The sequence below is a fragment of the Salminus brasiliensis genome, chromosome 17 (assembly GCF_030463535.1).
Source record: "Salminus brasiliensis chromosome 17, fSalBra1.hap2, whole genome shotgun sequence".
NCBI classification, from domain to species: domain Eukaryota; kingdom Metazoa; phylum Chordata; class Actinopteri; order Characiformes; family Bryconidae; genus Salminus; species Salminus brasiliensis.
Window position 1 is genome coordinate 26,192,676 of NC_132894.1, and position 21,042 is coordinate 26,213,717.

The 21,042-nt window shown below is 40.8% G+C and overlaps 1 protein-coding gene across 9 annotated transcripts in view; it reads right to left on the bottom strand.

Moving 5' to 3' along the window:
* plekha7b (pleckstrin homology domain containing, family A member 7b) overlaps positions 1-21,042 on the bottom strand; it is a 134,166-nt gene that overhangs the window by 24,513 nt on the left and 88,611 nt on the right. For 8 of the 9 annotated variants that reach the window (XM_072661013.1, XM_072661010.1, XM_072661016.1 and 5 more), the window contains 6 exons: positions 20,848-20,952; positions 18,126-18,198; positions 16,710-16,810; positions 7,423-7,598; positions 1,641-2,069; positions 323-851 (listed from right to left, as the gene is read on the bottom strand). In XM_072661013.1, the coding sequence (XP_072517114.1) occupies positions 323-851; positions 1,641-2,069; positions 7,423-7,598; positions 16,710-16,810; positions 18,126-18,198; positions 20,848-20,952 (1,413 nt within the window). Of the gene's footprint in view, positions 1-322; positions 852-1,640; positions 2,070-7,422; positions 7,599-12,396; positions 12,887-16,709; positions 16,811-18,125; positions 18,199-20,847; positions 20,953-21,042 lie in introns of those variants that run through there. The other variant, XM_072661018.1, reaches the window with a different exon arrangement.

Below are 21,042 nucleotides of genomic sequence, written 5' to 3' on the forward strand. Positions count from 1 at the left end.
AATAACATTACACTTTTTGGTAAATTGGAGTTTGGTATGTTTCTTTGTAATGGTGATTCAGGTCTAAATCTCTCTTTTTTCTTAAATAACATATTTTAAATGTACACTGCCATCAAAATCAGCATCAATGGATTCTGGCATTGGCCAACATTTTCTGTATCAGTGCATCCCTAGTAAAATCTGTAAAATGCTTGGTATTTTTGTGTTACACTCTAGCATAAATTGCTCTTTTTAATTATTATTTAATTTATTTAGAATTACGCTGAAATCATTCAATCATTCTATGATTCAGACATTCAATCTCCCTAGTGTGAAACCATACCTTAGAAATGAACCTTCGTGGAGAACCAGGAACCGGTGCGTCCACCACTGCTGAAATCTCGTCCAGTGGGCGTACAGTCACCCTGTCGGCTGGTGTGTGGGGCCTGCGGGGTGAAAGCAGCTTGGAGGGGTGTCCCGGTGGTGGGATGTCGCATGGGGAAGGGGGCACAGATATAGAGCGTGGAACCTCCAGGGTGACCCTGAAGGCGGCTGCTGTGTCCATGTAATCTGGCCCGGTGAAGACAGGTGCTGTGGGGCTACCATGTCGGAACTGCTGTCTCTGCTGCCACTCGTAAAGCTGCCAAACCATGCCCTCCTTGGTGGCCATTCGCTCGTCCGTGGACATGCGGAAGTGGCTCAGGCGGTCGTGGGCGTACTTGTAGTCGCTTGGCAGGTTGCGGGTCACTGGTGGTGAACCGCCTGACGGGCGCCGGGACGTCTTTGGCAAGGATTGATAGGCCTCCATCACGGTCAGCTTGGGCTGCGGAGGAGGGGTCCGTCTGGGGAGAGTGTACTCTGAAGAAGGATGGCTGCAATCGCACAAAAGTATCAGAATCACTTCGAAAAACACTTTTTTACAGCTGAAATAAGTAGTGTCTGAAGGCCTGAATATGTGCCTTGTGTTCATATTGTAATGTTGATTTTATCAAGTTAATGTATAAAAATGCACATACATGTATGCTAGGGGCATAATGCTGCACATATATGGTATATGAGACAAGATTTAATGTGATCATGCTCTCTACTAGTTCCGACAATCTTACAATCTTAATTCTAAGATGCCTCTGGAAACAGGTCCTTGATTGGTTTAGTAAGTATTCATAACTGATTTATAAAAAGCCCAGATATTTAAGCCCTTTCACCTCCTTGCACACTTTCCTCTGATTTTTTTCAGACAAACGACAAACTAAAACAATCAAAAACTAAAATGCACTTTATTACACTGTTATTGCCCATTAAACGTGTGGACTGTTTCCTAAAATGGCAGTGCACTGATGAACTTGTGATGGTGTGAACTTGCTGATGTGCATGCATTTTAGAGTTGACGGAAGAAGAATATAAGGCTAGACCACAGCCAGTATAGTGTCTGCCTGTTAGGAACACAAAGTATCAGAGAAGAGACCGTTTCAGTCAAGAGCTTACGCTGCACTTATACTCTGCCAAGTTAAAGCATCTTAAATGTAGACAATATACCTAATGTTTCATGAGGTGTTTTGTCTACATTTGAGAAGCTCTCCCTTGCTAAGACATCATGTTTTGTGGTAAACAGAAACACTGCCATAGTCAGTCCTTCATGAGAGTTCATGAAACCCACTGACCTTTTAGGGTCTCCTTTCTGGGCTTTGACCCAGTGCTCCACCTGAGCCAGCGCCGTCTTCCTCTGCACTTGTTTCTCTGTGTCCGTGCGAGGCACCAGGCCCCTCTTATACACCACGTTGCCATTTTGGTCAGGGTGCAGGCCGTTCCTCTGTGAGGGCAGAGCAGATGAGGCTCGGGACGGGGCTCCGGAATCTGGAGAAAGGCCGTCTGCTTCCGCATCTGGAAAAGAGGCTTTGACCTGGGCTACTGGGCCGTCCTTACTGTAAATATGACGCACCTCCACCTCTCTCTCCTGCCTGACCACCTCACCGTCTGTCACCTCGCCCCACCCTGACTGGTGGAGGCCCTCAGCCTGGGAGGAGCTTTTGCTGCTGCTGCCAACATGATTGGTTTGGGGAACCGCCTGCTGCTCGGTTTTTGGAGCTTCTCTGTGGGTAAAGGAAGAGTGATTGATCTTTAACCTCTGAAATCTTTGATGTCCACATTTCAGTTCCCCACTCTCGACTTCTATATTTGTTCATTCGTTACTGTTTCTGAGTAGTTTTTTGTAATATGTTTTATGACTAATACTAAATAACAAGGTCTAGTCTAGTCAGTTATCTAATATTTACCATTACAAGACTGATTGACTTCTCAATATATGCTCTATGAAATAGGGATTGTGCAGGTACTTACCTTTCTTTTAAATCAAGCACTGATATTTGTTTTTGGCTAGCATTTTTACAGTTTTTAATAGTTTTTAATATAGAGAGTTTTTTTTTTTCATCTCCTCTTGATTTTCCTTTGCTTATTCCCCAGTGTGCTTGTAAAAACCGCAAAACTCACTCTGATGGTAACTTGATATGAATAAGGTTTACATTCAGCAGGGTGTTTAATCAACTGAATTTTATTATCTTATAAATTCGGTTCATTTGTTAACGCGAGTTACTCAAGCAACCTTGAAACCTTGCTTTTTAAATATATGAAATAAGTTAATTTCATAGAAATGAAAAATGAATGTGTGGTTGAAAGAGTTTCCTTCCTTACAGTTTCTTAAAACTATCTAAAAGCATATTGTTGCTGTGACTTTATAGTAGAAGGCAAAAATTGTCAATGTAAAATGAGAGATTATTCCAAGCTATTTGCACTAATAACTTTACTACCTCACTGGACTCTATTTATCGCACATTGCACAACTTGCACACTACAGTCATTATTTATTATCCTCTGTCTGTACTGTGTTGTCTGTCCGCACTTGTTTGTTTGTGTTGCACTTGTGTCTTGTATGCACTGTCTATGTTGCACCATGGTCCTGGAGGAACGTTGTTTCGTTTCACTGTGTACTCTGTATGTAGTTGAAATGACAATAAACCCACTTGACTTGACTTGACTTGACTTGACTATTTTGAGCATTTCTATTGCTCCATTCATCCAGAATTGTTTACACAGTGTACAGAGTAGCTTCAGGGTTCAAACCATGAAGAACTAAAAATACAGATTTTTCAATGGACAGCAGCAATACACTGTGACATATCAATGCAATGCTAGAGGAAATCAGGAAGGGGGCACTGTATTGTCTAGATTTAAATGGTAAGATACCTTTTTTTACATAGCACTTTCATCACCATCAATATAAGGTCTGCCAGTTCCTTAAGAAATTAAAGCAGGGACTTGTGGCTGTGACTGGCGAAGCCTATAAATCTCCCCTCGGATATTTCTCTTAATTAATCATAGTCTCAAAACGGTTCACATTCTTCATGTGGCAACCCACTTCCGTCTGATTAGACCAAGAATTTCTCCTCATTGAGATGCGAGCACTGAGAGTCATCAAGCCCCCACAACAAGTGGCTGCACACTGTTCAATTAACCTGAAGCATTTCCCTCCAAAATCACAATTTCTCACTCGAGTAGCAGCAAGGGCGCAATAAAAACGGTACATCTCATTAACGCATTTGTCATTACAGCAAACGCAGCCAGCTGGAATATCCCCCCTAATGTAACACCCACGTCTCGTACCAGGCAAGAGCTGTTGAGAGGAGCCCTTTCAGCTTTAAGCAGCGAAATCTTCTCATGTGAATCAACCTGACAGCCATTTTATCTTTACAACAAATAGAGGGAGGGAACACTCTGTCTATGTTCTTGGGTAATAGCTCAGATAATGGGACAGATCATTCATTTAGACTACTGCTGTCTAATTTACAACTCTGTCTTTTATGATGTATTATTAATCAGACATCTGACCCCCCCCCCGATGCATCAACATCATGTGCATCATTCCCCACCAGGCTGCCACTTGCTTTTTAGTTTCACACTAATAAATGAGAAACAGCAAGAAAAACAGTAAACATCTAGATACATTCAGGTATCTTGTGTGGGCCATGTTCATGCTTTTTCGGTCACCTAGCTGGAAATGTTGAGCTCAATCTCTGCATTCAAGACTGAGCTCTTTCTTCTTATCGCCACCATCATTATCCATCATATTCAATTGCTTTCCTCTTACTCTCTCCTGTGCACTCTGTACCTGCAATGAACAGCACTGTCCACTAGATGGAGGTGCTGGACCATAATCTGTAGAAAATTCTGGCTTCATGTCAGAGACTCACTGTAGCACAGAGGAACTCGGCACCATTTCACACTACCTGCTGTATACTGACAAGCAGCAGCCTGGGACACGTCCCAAAACTGCACAGGCACACACTGCAGATTGCCCACATGCCCTGGTAAAAACATTTCTAACGCTGAATAAACACCACAGCTAAATCAAACGGGATGTCATAAACAGCATGTGTCATAAGCTACCTCTTTCCACTTTATGTCCTATTAAAAGCAACCAGATATCACCTAAGGGCCCTCTGGCTGTCAGTGCCTGGGTGAATACGGGCGTTTGGGGCAAAGGAGCGCTCTAGGTAAACGGGATGCTGTGACTCTGGCCAGAGAGGACTGGGATACGGGGTCCACTGGCTGCACACTAGGGGCTGACCGGTTGCTTGGACGGTAAAACAGGTCAATATTCAGGAAATCAATTACAGTAAAGCACAGATAATATCTTCTAATGTCATATACAGTAAGAATGTTTCAGAGAAACTTACCAAGTCAAAACTGTTCACAGTGGTGGTGAATGGACGTAATGCCACTAACAGCTACACTACAGATATTTATTCCACAAAATGCTTATGAACATGCTGCTTGAACCCTAAAGCGCTGTTTTATAATTATGTTTTGGGTTAAAATTTATTTTTTTAATAGATTCATGCCCCCCAGTTCTTATCACCACCACTGGAAAGAAGTGAACATTCAATAGTTAAGTCATAAGGTCACTGATATGCATGCTTTTATAATCATAATTATGTTTCATCTGTTTGTTTAAAGAAATTTTCTAACTGAGAACCGACAGTCATATACTACTTTGACAAAAGTATTGGGACATCTGCTCATTGTTTCTTTCAACATTAACACTTGTCTCCACTGTCCAGGGAAGGATTTCTACATGATTGTTAGCAACACAATTGTTAGTGAGTTCAGAATGTTGGATGATCACCACCCCACCTCATCCGCTCATCCCAACTTATCTCAAAAGTATTGGATGGAGCGCCATCATTCCAGAGAACACAGTTCCCCTGTTGCCCAGCTCAATGCCTTGGGGATTTATGCCTCTCTAGCGCCTCCAGAGAGTCCTATTCTACTGGCAATACATCTCTACAGGGACTACACAAGCTGTGTGTGCAGCAATGGGTGTAACTTAAAGTAGCTGAATGCATTCATTAGATGGGGTGTCCACAAACATTTGGAAACTATTTCACTAAAACTATTGAAGGTAATGGGTTGCTTTTAAAGAAAGTATATTGTTGCTGTTGCTGGAACATCAAGAACCTTCATGTCAGTGTTAGTATTGATACTGTGAAAACAAGTTGGTTGGACTCTGCTGCAGGCTGGAGCAGCAAGAGCATGCCGCAGTGGTCCTGTTCCCAGCTCTGCAGCGTCAGGCTGCACACACTGCCATGGCAATGTGCCTGAGCATCAGTTACACACTGCATTGCACCTTCTCAATTCAGCCTGTGAGGAAGACGGCGCAAGCAGCCGCATGACTGAGCGCTGTAGAGCAAAGGCTCAGAGGGAAAGGGCCGAAAGCACAGCACAGTTAATCGTTAAAGAGTTTGCACAAAACAGTTTTGCAATCAGCAACGAATTTACAGTACCACCGCATGATGAATAACGATAGTAATGAGAGTAATGAGTCAATGTGGGAAAGGCACACATGTAGGCACACACACAAACCCCTTCTAGTGGTTACAAAGCATCCATTCTGACAAAGATCAGCTGTTCTCCTTGACGTCATTTGACAGCCTCGCTGAGATCAATTAAACATAATGAGGCAGAGCAGGAAGCACAGAGGTCTGCTACAACTCCACCATGCATGAAGGCCTCACAGAGGAAATATCAATCAAGCTCATTTTCATACAATAGCTGTGGTGAGGCAATACATTACCAGGACAAATGGCAGAACTGAGATGTGAGACAGTTTAAAGGTCACATGAAATAAGAACAACTGGTAGAACCACAGGGCTGAGAGGATTGGAACGACAGGAGACGACAAGATACAGGAAGAGAAGGAGAACATTAGAGAAAAGTGAGAGAAATAAGTCTTGTATCAAAATGATCATTGTTGGCAGAAATCGAACAATGTCTAAAATATGCCCATTGTTCTCTTTATAAATTCTATTTTATTATGTTACTCACTCACGTTTAGCAGGCTGAAGTTCCTCTACAAGAGGGGGCTATCAGTACTTAAACAGTGTTTAGCGCTTGGCGGTTGCTATTGTGTTTTAAGTGATTGCTGTGGTATCCCATGTGGTTGCAATAGTGTTGCTAGGTGGTTGCTGTGGTATCACAGACCACATGTGCTTGCTAGATGGGTGCTACATTCCTGCAAGGTGATTGCTATAGTATTTTAAGCAGTTGCTATTGTGCTGTTTAGTGGTTTCCAGGGCATTGCTAGGTGGTTGCTAGGCAGTAGCTATGTCCTAGCTAGCTAGGTTGCTTCGGTGTCTCAGGTAGTTGTAAAATGGTTGTTGGTTGGTTGGTGTTACTAGTGCATTTGTATCATTGTGATATTTGAAGGGTGACAAAACTTTTGCACCCCATTCATTCCTATGGGAAAATGTATGCAAAAATGTGTTGCTAAATGGAAACTGAACATCTGCTAACAACTTAGAGATGGGACGGTGCTGATATGTCAAAAACTGCTGGACAACTGCTTTGCAATGTGTAACCATGAGTCAATTCAACTCAAAGATTCTAATTGACAATGATCAAAAATGTAACTCACCTAACGCAAAATAGCTGAGTCCTATTTGGAATATATGAAACACCAAACTTCATTTATTTGGTTTTAAAACGCTTTACCTAGGCACTCCTTCACCCCAAACATAAATTGCAAGAGGTAGTTTATGACACACTCTGTTTAGGGCTGCCGTTTGGTTGAGCTGTGCTGTTCACTGGCTGTTAGATGTGAATTCTTAGATTTTTTCCCCAAATGTAACAATACCACAGTCATTAAAGAGGCAGAATAGTTTGTGTGCTGCAAATTACTGTATCTTTTAGATAAAAAAATCAAAATTCCAAAGAAAGGTTTCCAAAGCAGGATTTAAGCACATCCTAAGAGAAATACCTCCCAAAGATATGATCTTTCCTTTAGACTCTCAGTTCAAACTCTGGGTTAATCATGGTTTTAGGTTCCAGCCCCAGAGGAGTGCCAGGCAGAGGGGATTTTGTGTAGGGGAGGGGAGGGGGTGGGTTACTGACCTCTTCAAGCCATGGCTCTGCATGAGCGCAGCCTGGTTCATGGCACGGACCCAGCCATTCATGTCCTCCTGCGTATCCGCGCTGAAGAAGTAGGTCCTCATTCCCCCGTGCTCGGCCTGCGAGCCAATCACAGAGTTCTTACTGTAAATGTACGAGCGCATGCCCGTGTGGCTGGCCTGGAGGAGAGAGAGAAAGAGCGACACAGTCGATGGATGGAGGAGGGGTGGAGTGAGAGAGAAACAGAAAGAGGGGTAAAGTTAGCCAAAGCTTGAGCACTCTTGCACGGGCACACACATGCATGTCAGAGGGTACCACTGAGCAACACTACAGCTTTTGAGCAGCTCATGTTCAGCAGGGCTTTTAATAATACACATGATAAAGCTCTCTGGATCAGAGGTGGTTATATTGAAGCAAAAAGAGCATAGTAAGCTATCCGTCAATTTAGCATTGATGCAACAGTTATCATGCATTTCTGCTCTTGCACCAATTTTGTGCAAGCATTTATAGCAGAGCACTGCTACAAAGCACATTCTGTATTGTACCGTGTGGTCAGGATGAAGATTTCAATGTGCAGCTGAATTGAACCCCTTCATCAAATTCAGGACTCCCCATGTTGGGCCACGCTTCTAATTCACTCTCAAATATCCTGAATATATAAAGCTGCATATTATTTCTCTATCAGTATCTAGTCGAATACTGAGGAATGATTTGGCAAGAAATTAAATTAAATGAATGCATTAGATTATTATCTGAAGGAGATGATAAGCAAACGTTGCTAACAAACCCTGGACTTGAACTGTCACCAATCCCATCTCTATTAACATATGTATTTCAACCAACTTAAATGCCTTAGAACACAGTATTACTTTAGTCTATTAAAACAAAAAATGGAGGTATTTATTAGTTAACTCATTAGTCACATACCTGAACGATGTAACCCCTTTTTACATGTTTGTGTAGCTTTATTGTAGATTTTCTGAAGCAAATAAACCTATTTTGGCATGTATTTAGATGGGATTGGTAACAATCTACATCCAGTGTTTGTTATTCATTGATTATTGGTTGATTATTCATCTAAATTAGATTTTTTGTCTTCACAAATCTATTTCTTAAAGATTAATTGACTAAGGTGTCTGCACTTCAAGGGGTTAAAGAGCTTCATTCTGACCATTCACAAAAACATATTAACAACATATCTAATAATAAATGCTGGTGTGGGCACTTACAGAATTTACATCACTATTCATCTTAATGAAACATTAGTCATTTATATGCAATGTAGTCTTTACACTTCACGCCTTCATTTTTCTCCTCCTCTCTTACACATAAATACACACATGCACTCCCAAAACAAACCTCTTAATTAGCCTCTTACCCCTGTGATCTGGTAGCGTGGTTGGTGCCATGCTAAACGAGGCCCTCCAGCTAATTCGTCTGTGCCTTATGTTGCTCTAAATCTGCTAGTTGCCAAACTGCCGGTATGGGGCTAATCTCTCCTGCTCTGGCCACCAGACACGAACCTCCGGGGCACTTAATCACAGCCCAGCTCAGCATTTTTTGTCACCTAGCACCACCCAACATAGTGTCCTGGCCCATCCCTGCAGGAGTCCAAACCAGCAGTCACACTGCCACATACCAACTAGACCCAACTACAGTGCATAGGTGTAGGATCTACAACACATATGTGTATCTTCCTCTGGCGTAAAAAGTGCCCTATTGTTAAAGCTGATCGAGCCACAAGGCTTTAAATTCAGCCTTCAAGCTGGAATCTATTACAGTCTATTACGGTCTCCAAAAACTTCTCATATGAAATTAACAAAATTGAGGTCCTCCCATGCTCCCACAATACAGCTGACCATTCAAGGCATGGACTCATGTACAAGGCAAGACTTCTGAAGGTGTCATGTGGTATCTGGCACCAAGATGTTAGCAGAAGATCTTTTAAGCCCTGTAAGTTGTGAGGTGGCTGGGACCTCCACGAATCACATCAATGAGCCTTAGGTGCCCATGACCCTGTTGATGATTCATCGCTTGTGCTAACCACTGCACACCTTACAAGACCTGCCAGATATTTGGGAGATATTCTGACCCAGTTGTCAAGTTAATGTAATACTTGACTTTTAAGACTATTACAACAGCACATATTGCTATCATACAATTGAACAGGGGGAGCTTCATATTGAGAGCGTGTGTGAATCCCTGCAGCAGATACCAATAAAACCACAGATCATCAATATCAGTTGATAATAAAGCCCAACTAGTATTTAAATCAGGCACTATATGGTAGCTCCATTAGCCTCACAGCTGAAGTATAATGCTAAAGAAGCAACTTCATTTGGGGTAAGGTCCAAAGTCCACAAATGCCTAATGTAGGTCCTCCAAAATCACCTAGCTGCCTGTGTCCTATGGGCCTGCTGCCATCTTTCTCAGGATGTGGCCTCAGTGCCACAGTGTTATAGTTGCATTAACACACTTTTCCAGCTCAGTAGGTCACATCAATTCACTCCGGCCCTACACACTTTATTTAAGGATATTTCTATTGAAAGCCACAGCCATGACCCCATTCCACCGATGACAATGGCTGTTTGGACAAGGCAAGAGCCACTGTTGATGTAGCACAGCAGAATACAGTGTGAGGCACTGCGGCAAAATGCTGAATGGACAAGCAGAGGGGGCACACAGCACAGGGTCTGCATCAGATCCTCTCGCTCTCTCACTCACTCACTCTCTCTCTCTCACTCCCAGCAACAGCATCTGTTACTGTCCCATCATCAACAAATTGAAGCATATACTGAGAAAATATTGATTACAGTGGGAAACGACTGCTGAAATCTACATTTAACTCCAATCAGGTTCAGCACAGCTCTTTCATAACCATTTTTATTCTAAACCCATTAAATGAACACTCCAGACCATTTTCAAGACACACCTTTTTCTTGTATTCCTAAGTATAAGGGTTTAGGACCACTGGTTGTAATGTAAATTTTTTGTGTCTGCTGTTGCTTTGTTTGTTTTATTTTTCTTGTGCGTTGGCAATGTGCAGCCCAGTGTATGGCCACCAGGGGGCGTCATACATTCTCCGCTACCTTGTCTCTTGTTGCTGATCAGGACATTAGGGTAGTTGTGTGTATTTCTGTGTTTTTCTTTCACATCTTGCTTTTTCAACAATAAACCCATACTGGTTCACGCAATTACTGGCAGCAGGTCTAGGGGGCAAGCCCACTCTCTCATTCTGTTAGGGCCTGATGCTACACAGGGCCGTAACAATGAGTAAACATCAATTTCTATGTTTGTGCTATGTAACTATGTGACTGTACACCAAATGGACTTTTGGTTAAAAAAGCTGGATTATTCCTTTACTGACTTCAGTATGGCACTCATTTAAAACCATCCTCTAAATGACTGACATTTAGAAAAAGGCTCACTATAAAGGCTCTCTATAAATCTAGTGGCAGAGCACTGCAATGCCACAAAAGGATATAAGCGATATTTTGTGACTGTACATAAAGAGGGTCAACATTCAAGGGGGAAACTGCATGTGCTGCAAAATTCGAAAGCTAAAACCTCAGGCGATGCAAGGGCCAAAAGAAACAGCCTGCATATTTCACAACCGCAATAATGATATTCCCAGCGGTCCTCCGGTTGGTAAGATCAGTCTTGCTGCTATCTTAAACACTTGGCCGAGTCCATTTAAAAGACCTGCGGATAGTTTTGGGGAAAGCAAAATCCACATATCTAGGTCAGTTTCTGTGGAGTAGACTTGAAACAGAACTCAAAAGTTCCGCACCCCTGGTGTCAAAATTCAGGCCAGGAGTGTGTGGGTACAGCTGCACATCATGTGATTTGGAGATTTCCCATCAGCAAAACTGTTACAAAAAACATGAAAAACACAATGTTTATAAATGAACTATTTTAGAAGGAAAAAGAGGACAAAACTGGTAAAAATAAATGAATACAAATAAGAGAATGGCATAATGGACCCAGCTACTTGCTACTTTGCACTTCAGCAGTTATTATACCGTCTCATTATAAGTCATCTAATTAGCCTTTAATGACACATGCAGTGTGACATAACATAGTATCACACTAAATACCCCTATTCTGCATCATAAGGTGTGTACAATGACACTGGTCAAAAGGTAGTGAAAATGAACTCTGTGTGTGTGAGTGTAAGAAGAAGTAATGAAGTGTGGCAGATGGAGGCCCTGCTGTGCAGCAGTGGACTTTCTGAGCACAGCAGTTACACAGGGTAGAGTAATACCAGCTTGATGAATCTGAATGTCATGAGTTGAATTTGTATGTGCTGATGTTCAATAATGAGGTGTCCATCAAAATAACACACTCATAATACTCACAAAACTTTTATAGTGGTCACCTTGAAATACTGTCTCTACCAACAGCTCTGAAAGCTGCCACATGGTAATTCCAATAAAGCTTTATTGGGTGCTGTTGGCCCAGCAGTTATAGTGTGTTGCTGGGCTGATCACCACTTATCTATGCAGTGTTTATTATTATTATTATTATTATTATTATTAATTGTTATAATTGTAATTATAATAATAACAATAGCAAGCATGATTAAAGGTTATTATTATTATTATTATTATTAAAGATAATTATTATAATAATATATATTTTGCATATCGCCACATGGCCTCTATATAATTAATTATGCAACTATGTATTTATGGTACTTTAGCCTCCTAAGGGTTAAATGTCAGATTCATAAATCTGTGTAGTCATTTTTGAGGATTAGGACAAACCAACTGTGAGGCAAGCTGATGAGACAAAGACAGCTGTATTAAGCTGGCATTACCTATTTCTGAGAAAACAGCCAGAACAGCATGCATCCTGGAGCATGTCAATGCACATTAGAAATGTGCATTTTTCTTCATCTGCTTCAGGAAAATGCCAAACACAGGGATGGCGGTGTGAAAAGTGATTCTCTAATGAGAATGGATGAAAATAAAATACCTATTCATGCAAGAGTCAGGAGACGGCCCTCCACCGCACGCGCCCCTGGCTCAGCTCCCATAATGCACCGGGCCACAACGGGAGCAAATCAGCCATTAGGAATGAAAGAACGAGAGAGAGTGAGTGATGGACAGAACTGGACACTTCAAGTAAAACCACGACGCTCCGTAAAATGGTCATCAGCTTTGGAAATGTTAACACAGGTGTGTTATCCAGTATTAGAGGAGCCGTCATACAATTAGAGCTAGAGGCAGCGAAGCTGAAAAGGGCGCAAACACAGCACTGGGACAACAAAGCACAATTGAAGGGAAAGAGACTGGAAGAGCAGACTAACTGCTTTTTGTTCCTGACCAGGCTATGAATGAACAAAAATGTCTGTCCAAAATCAAGATAACATTGTGGCTTTGGTAAAAAATAATCCCCCCAAACTCTTCCTCCAAATAATGGCAAACCCAGTAACCTGAAGTCGTCCAGGGAGCCATTTTTAACTCACAAGGCCAATAATAACATTACGTTAATACAGTTTCAACAATATTAGCATTAGACACAGCTCTAGTCGGGATAATCCATACATTACTATAATGTTACTCTTCAGGCAAAATATGGGGTTTATTTCCCTCAATTATAAAGTGCAACATATTCAGATTGTTGCAGGAATCCCTTCCACTGCTAGACATTTTCAGGCTAAGGCCCTGCTAATTAATACTAGCCAGCAGAACAGAGAACAAAACTTCTCTCCCCCAGCCGAGCTACAAAATGCAGGGCAGGCAGAGCAAAGGACATCGGCGATACACTGTATAATTAATCTGTCTACTGGCACAACTGTCACACAAATTCCAAACAAAGGGAAATATGAGCTGTTTAATGGGGGGGTGCAACAGCGTAGTGCTAACTCACAGGCCACAATAGCGCTAGTCTACAAAGGAAATGAAAGAAATGGATGGAAGGGCCCTGGGGGAAAGGCATCAAACATTCCTGCAGTATTGTTTTTCATTAATGGTGCTCTTCTCCGACAGAATGAATATTATACAACACATAGAGCAGTGACTCAGCGCCAAATACACCTTTTGCTAATGTAAGGCTAAAAGGAATTGAGGGCTTGTGGGTGAGGATTTATTAGCCTGTTGGTTAGCCAACTTTTTGTCTTTTGAGGAATCTTCATTTCCAGTATACTGTAATGTCTAGCAAATTCCCCCATGGCAGGATCCGTTGAAACATTAAAACATAGAATTGTCGTTGCATGATTCACATGTGTTTGGCATTTAATTATAATAATAACATAATATTACTAATTGTCAGCGGGAACTCTATTAATATGACATTCAGTGCCATAATAGCAACTTTTTTAGCAACAATGTTCTCCAATATGAGAATCAAGATTGTTGTCATGACATTTATTATCATTTTACATCAGACTTTCACACTATTGGAACCACATTGAGCCCACTCTTCTTTGTAGCACTGATTTAATACAGATATACAATACGGGTAGGTTTTCAAGCATAAACTGCTTTGTTCACCACTTTTTTCAGCCATTCAGAAGTGGGACTGCTTTTCTGTGTTGAATTATTGTCATTGGCTGCACAACCTGATTATGTTTTAGCCTCTACTTTTTGACAGAAGAACCAATACACAGTTCATAGCTCCTTAAATAATAGTCCAATAATAATAGCCCTGTGTTTGAAGACTAGAATACTGGATTGCACATTAGACTGGGCAGCACACAGAGCATTATGCCAAAAGGTTTAGGGTTTTGCCAGGTATTTATTCATTCATTTATTTATTTATTTGGTGACATGAACAGTGATGTTTGTTTGGGTTTGCTGTGTATTCCTTCTTGCTGCTCTGCCATGATTACCACCTTTGCCCAGTTCATTTTTAGCAGACTGTAGCAGCAGCTAGAGTGAGACATGCAGTTCCTTGAATGTTCTTCTGGAACATTTAGTGAATTCCGGTATAAATTTGCCATAGTGCCCTATAAGACCAGTCAACAGGATCCTCAATTTGTAGATAATGACTCTTTTATCTCAGTGATACTCTAGAACCTTAAAAAGTTTACATTCAGCAAGGCTGTGTTCAATCAGCATGAATTCCATTATCAATTAAATGTGGTTATTTGTTGTTTGAGTAACTAAGGGGGAAATTACTTTGTTCATATGGGTGATTTACATGTGATCTGCATTTTGTTTCTGCACCTGAGCAATGTTTTGTGCCTTCCAATAACCTGAAGCCATTGTGTGTGTTTGTGTGTGTGTGTATATATATATATATATATATATATATATATATATACATACACACACACACACACACATTTGTGTCTAGAAAGTTCAATGCTTCACTCTTTTCAGAGTGTTGAAAAGGTCTGTCTTCAACAGGCCACACCCAGAGCTCAGCAGAGATAATGATGTTCCCACGGCTGGGACGGGAAATGGAAGTAAAGTGTGGAAAAGTCATGAGTAAAGGAATGGGTAAAGTGGAGAATCTGCATGAATTCCTGTGAGCAAGCTGAGAGACATAAGCGTCACATGACTGACAATGAGTGGAGCAATACCAGGCACCCCAGAGGAGCAGCCAGCGAATGAACTGAGAAAATACAAGCCAACAATTAAAGCCCAATCGCACAAACCTGTTTTGAACGTACCCTCAAGCCAATCTCCTGAACCAATTCTGATTTATAACATTTCATTCTGAGCTGCTTGTGCTTTGAAACTGCAAACTGTTTAAGAAGAGATACCTCAAGCTTACAACCCAATTAAGAAATTCATCAATTTGCTGCTAAATTACCAATAAGAAATGCCCTGGGCTTCATGTAATAACTAATCATCTCATTCAGGGGCTTACTGTTTATAATGACAACAACTGGATGCAGACTTAAAAAGCTAAAACTATGAAGCAGAGTACAAACTGGCATTGCCCGCACTTGACGGTTAACACACGGAAATCAGGAGATGGGTTTCCATGCAGAGCGACCAGGAGATCAGGAGAGATACAACACACACAGGCCACAGATTGCTTTACACACATAGGAAAACACAATGCAGCTGGGGCAGCAACTCACTGCTGTTTGCAAACACACAGATAATATATTACAGATTCCTAAACGCCATTTTATTTCTTATTGCATTTCTTAAAGGGCCCATATCATCACATATTGTCCATGCTTAAAAATGGTATAATTACACCCCACCCCCTCCCCTCTGTCCAGACACTCCATATATAGAAACTAAGCTTCTAATACGTCGTTTCAAATTCACTGTTTTTGTGATGACACAAAAAAGCAATGCAATTAGGCATACACTTCAGTTTGGTGAGTTAAAAAAGGTAAAGATTTATCAAAGCCTGCTTTTTTAATTAGGCCCAATTAGGCATGTCCTAATGTAGTGGATTGGGATCAGTGACAATCCAGACATCTTTGAATGAATCGAGCATCAGTTATTTTAAGCCTGATCCACGTCGCATCCTTTTTTTTCCTTCTCCATAAATGGACATTATTCACAAGGTGCATTTTCAGAAGATAGGAAAGCAGTTTACATGTGCGCAGTATGAAAAAAATTTACAATGAAGCAAGAAAAACTGTAAGTACTACTGTTTTGATGCAGGTATTGCACAGCTGTTTGTATACTTTCTGCTAAATTAAAAAAGGAGCCAAAACTATGATGGAAAGTGGTAACCAAATGATCAGGAAAGTTACTCAAACCGTATTGTAAGGTGCTCAGAACTGAATCTGGACATCTTTTATATAACAGTTTATATATCATCTTAAATGTTGGAAAGTGGCCTGAGGTTGGAAAATGTAAGATATGGGCCCTTTCATTTAACTGACCTCAATAAACAGAGAAGGAACAGAAGGTTTTCAATATATACATAAACACAGGTATAGGTTGAATATGATACACATCATTCAGGAGAATGTTTGTAATGCTCATTTCAGAGCTTCATAACTTTTAAAACATCCTTTTAAAGGTTACTGAAACCACCAGCACACCTTTACATTACCAATTTCCGGAAAAGTGAACATTTCATGACAAACGGGCCAATATAAATGGCCCACAGTTTACAGAAACACATAAAATATACACTTATGTTAAGAATGTTCCCAGATTTCAAATTTTGCTAGCTAGCGCAACCTCATTCTAGGAAGGATCTGTGTGGCTGTTGTCTGGTCATGGCTTTGACGGTTACAGCAAAAGACAAGAAGACAAGCCCACCATTGTCACCACAGTCGGTTTGGTCACGAGCACACAATAATCAACCTAAATCAGTGTATTTTGCGAAAAAGACCGAACTGGGCCTGAGTTTAATTGGCTTACCTTAAAAGCGTACTTGCGGCTGATGTGGTCTTCAGGCTCCACCGGTGCAATGATGTAGCTGGGCAGGGGAATGCTGCCCAAGACCGTCTCTTCTCGACTGTCTGTGGTGGAGCAGAAAACAACTGAACCAGTGAAGCTGAAAAATAGAAAGTCTCGCATAATGTATCTTACAGCAGCTGTGCACTCCCTGAAACACCACTCCTCTTCCCGAAAAGTGCATACCAGGCCTCAACCGAAAAGAGAGAGAGAGAGAGAGAGAGAGAGAACTAATTGGATTGAACTATAATTGGCCTGGGCCAGAGGGAGGACTGTTAGAGGAGATGCTCTCCACATGGTGCCACACTCCTAATCAGAGTGTTAGGATGAGACAGAGTTCACCTGAAAACCAGCATTAATTTGTCCATAACCATAGTGACCCCACTATGTGTCATAGTGTCTAAAACAAGACCATCATTGAAAACAAATAAAAAAATAACATCATATGCCAATCATCTTTTTTTTATCTGTATTAGGCTTTTCTCCATGAAGGTGGTTGCTCTTTATAATAGCAAAGTTACTGTACATCATCCAGTAGAATAGCATGCTATACTGCATGTTCTTCCCACTCCAAATAGGAAATGTAGCTCAATTAAAATGATACACAACACAAAAGACACATTAAAAACATTTCAAATCACACAGATTTACGTATTTTAAATAATCTTTTTTCCTACTGTACTTATTCCCCCTACCTGTCAGCTCTGTTATGTCAGCAACAAGCGGCGTACCTGAGAGAGCCCCCCCCCCCACGTCAATTATGGCTGTTCACACTTTCTACAGATGTTTATGGGAATCAAACTCATAAAATAAAACAATTATAGAAAATAATCTGCAGATTACTGCTTTACTAATACAACTGACAATGACCACCTTACATAACACACGTCATATGGAAGTTGATTATTTTGACTAAGCCAACTGAGCAAATTGTGCAACTTGTATCACTATTCATGAATCGTGCATAAAATGTGCAATTTATCATGATATTGATTTGAGGTCATATCGCCCAGCAATACTGTGGACAAAAACATTTAGTCAATTTGAACCACGTTCATATCATGTCAGGCAGACAATTACAAAAACACTTTCAAAACTGAAGTCTTTTAATGACAATAACTGAGAAATACTACTGAATGCAAATCGGTCACGTCTGTCAGATATTCAGTTCATCAAATGAGGTCAGAATCGGTGCTGATACCGATTCAGTACATCAGACCTCTGCGTGCATCACTCATACAAACAAGTTTCAAGTACAAATTTCATCTTGACAATGGAACAGAAATTACATTACCCAAACACGAGCCCAGAGCCGCTTTGCATTGCTTCACATAATTACAATTAATCATTCTACATAGCCAGGAGTGCATGGTGACTCACCTTTGTAATAAAAGAGGCAGTAATCCGACAACACAAACCACTTGCGCTTCCATAGCCTCATCCCCGAGCTGTCCTGCGGGCAAAAGCACAACATCCATTCGGCCCTCTTCTGACTGAGCTGCGTTTTAATTACTTTCCATTAGACAAGGAATTGTGGCTTACAGGAAATAGCAGGCACAGACGAAGGAATTAAAATAAGCAAGTTCTATGTATATCATTAGTGGCCTTGGTAATTGAATCGAGGAAGAAAAAAAGTGTCCTCCATAGTCCGGATCATTCAAGTTCATTTCCCAGGCTTTGCTAGGCTCCAGAACTTTGACTCTGATTTGCCTCTTCATTAGACTTTCATTAGGGGGCAGATTGTATTGCCACAGCGGATGTTTATATAGTCATTACTCTGGCCATGGCCCGCTATCTCGGAAGAGCTGCACACAGAGACTTCAACACAAACACACAAACACCTTTGAGGGTGCTGGCCAATGTTAGAGATAATTACTTCCTGCATAAACACCTGTTTATGCTTTCACTATCTGTCAATGAGAAAGCCATTTAACCTGTTGCACTCTCAGAAGCCTGTATACGGTCTATACTTTAACGTCTCACTCTCATAACATTATATGTACGTATCGGTTTCACAGTAGCCACCGAATAATTTATAGCCTTACTGAATAATACGTCTTATGATGAATAACCAAATCAATAGCCTGGAGTTCAAAAGGCTAGTGTACTTAGTTAGAGCACTACGTCCTGCAGATTAATCCATCAACACGTTTCCCCTGACCTTTGTTTAACCCTGTCGTATCTAACTCATCATCAATGACACAATTTGGCTTTGTCTCCTTTAGGGAATTCTATTGACTGATCAAAATCTGCATAATTCATTTGCTGAGATCTAAACAAGTCATTTAGCGTAGTTTGATGTGAAAAGGTGTGCTGCACAATGGTGGTGATAATCACAAAAGTCACAACTTTATTGATACTTCAAAATAACCTGCTTCTGAGCTTTTATGTGCAATTAGTGCTCCGTCCACACTGGGCATAACAAAATTGTATCAGCATGTAAAATTGGAGCTGTCTGTATGTTGACTCACATTCAGACAGCACTAAACACTAAAAAGAATTACATTTTAGAATTACATTACATTGCATTTGTCATTAATACTATTACTATTAATACTATTGTCATTTATACCATTGTCTGCTTTTTTAAGGTGTAAATTTCAAGCCACTAAGCATCTACTAAGCATTTTGGTGGCATCATTAATTCAACACAGTAATAGTAAAAATGCAGGGGCTCTGAGGTGCTCAGAGAAAACAAACTGTGCTAGAATGAAAAAAAAGGTTGGACGCTGCATAACGTTATGCATTCAGTTTGCAGTATTTTCCTTCACTATATAAAATAAGCATGCTGCTGCCTTTATTGTTGGATGACCTGTGATGGTTCCTAAATGTGTACATGCACATACAATTATAGCATTGGTTACACACACATATCGTTTCTTTTTTATTATACTATCAATAAAAGGAGATCTTTATGTATTGAATAAGCATCACAACAGCACTGAGAAATCATTTTATGAACCCCTTACTGGAGGACCCAAAGGAACTGGTAATTTGATAGTGGAAGAAAATCTTATTTTGAAGTGAGAAAACACAAGAATAGGAATATAAGAAGAACAAGAGTCTTTTCTTCAACAATTAAAGCACATAGAAAGCACAGATTCTACACACTGATCTATTTTACTATGTACAGTGTGAACATGAACATGCCTTAACTCCACTGGCAGCAGATTTAAAGAAATAAAAATCAATCCAAAGCAGTAAAATATCAGGTAAACTGAAATAGCCATTTGGCGGCCGACTTAAAGAAGCTAAAGCAGAAGAGAACAAGAGAAATGGGCACTTTCCTGCCTTGGTATTAAAGGATTAGGGTGTCTACTATAGGCAGACGTAGTGTCAACAACACAAATCCCTCAATGTATTTAAGCTGGGGCACTTTTACCTCAGTAAACTCAGACTAGAAAATGTACTTGTATGCTGAGATTAGATGTCCCTGAGGTGGTTGGAAAAGTTTAAAGTTTTGCCACAATAGGCTCAGAAAGAGGTCAACAAGGAGGATATCTGATTTACAAATCTCACACTTAATAGATGAAAAAGTAATGCATGCACACTATTTGTATTACATATACTATATGAACAAAAGTACTTGGACACCTACTCATTCATTGCTTCTTCAGAATCAAAGAAATTAAAAGAAGAGCTTATCCTACTTTTGTTACATGGCGGTGAGGATTTCATTGCATTAAGCAACAAGAGCGTTCATTCCATCATCATCATCATCATCATCATTCCAGAGAACACAGTTCCACTGTTCCACAGCTCAATAATAGAGGGCTTTATTCCCCTCTGGCCCACACATGGCATTAGCCATGGTGCCAGTAGGTCCATGTTCATCTGCTCCAGAGAGTCCTATTCTATAGCCAATCCTTCTCAACAGGGACTAGCCAAGCAGTGTCTGTGCATATGCACATCTGTGCCAGCAATGGGTGCAACTGAAAGTAGCTGAATAAATTCATTAGAAAGGTCCACAAACATCTGGACACATAGCACATGTATATCTACAGCTCAGTTCTTGAGTTGTCTAATGTGCAGGCGTGTGGATGGCACAGTTCCAGTCTGAAGTTCATGAATAGTAATGGACCTGCTTGAGGGTTGAACTGACCTGTTTGTAGAGCCATCCTCGCACCACAACAGGGACATTTGGATTCCTCTTGATGGCGTGATCTCTCTTCCCAAAGCTGTGCACCTTTCCACTGGGTTTCAAGCTCTAAAACAAAGAAAAATCACAGACTCTTCAGTATGATTCACACCATGCAAGCACCATCCTCAGGGGAGCGGGCAGTCATTCCACTTTGAA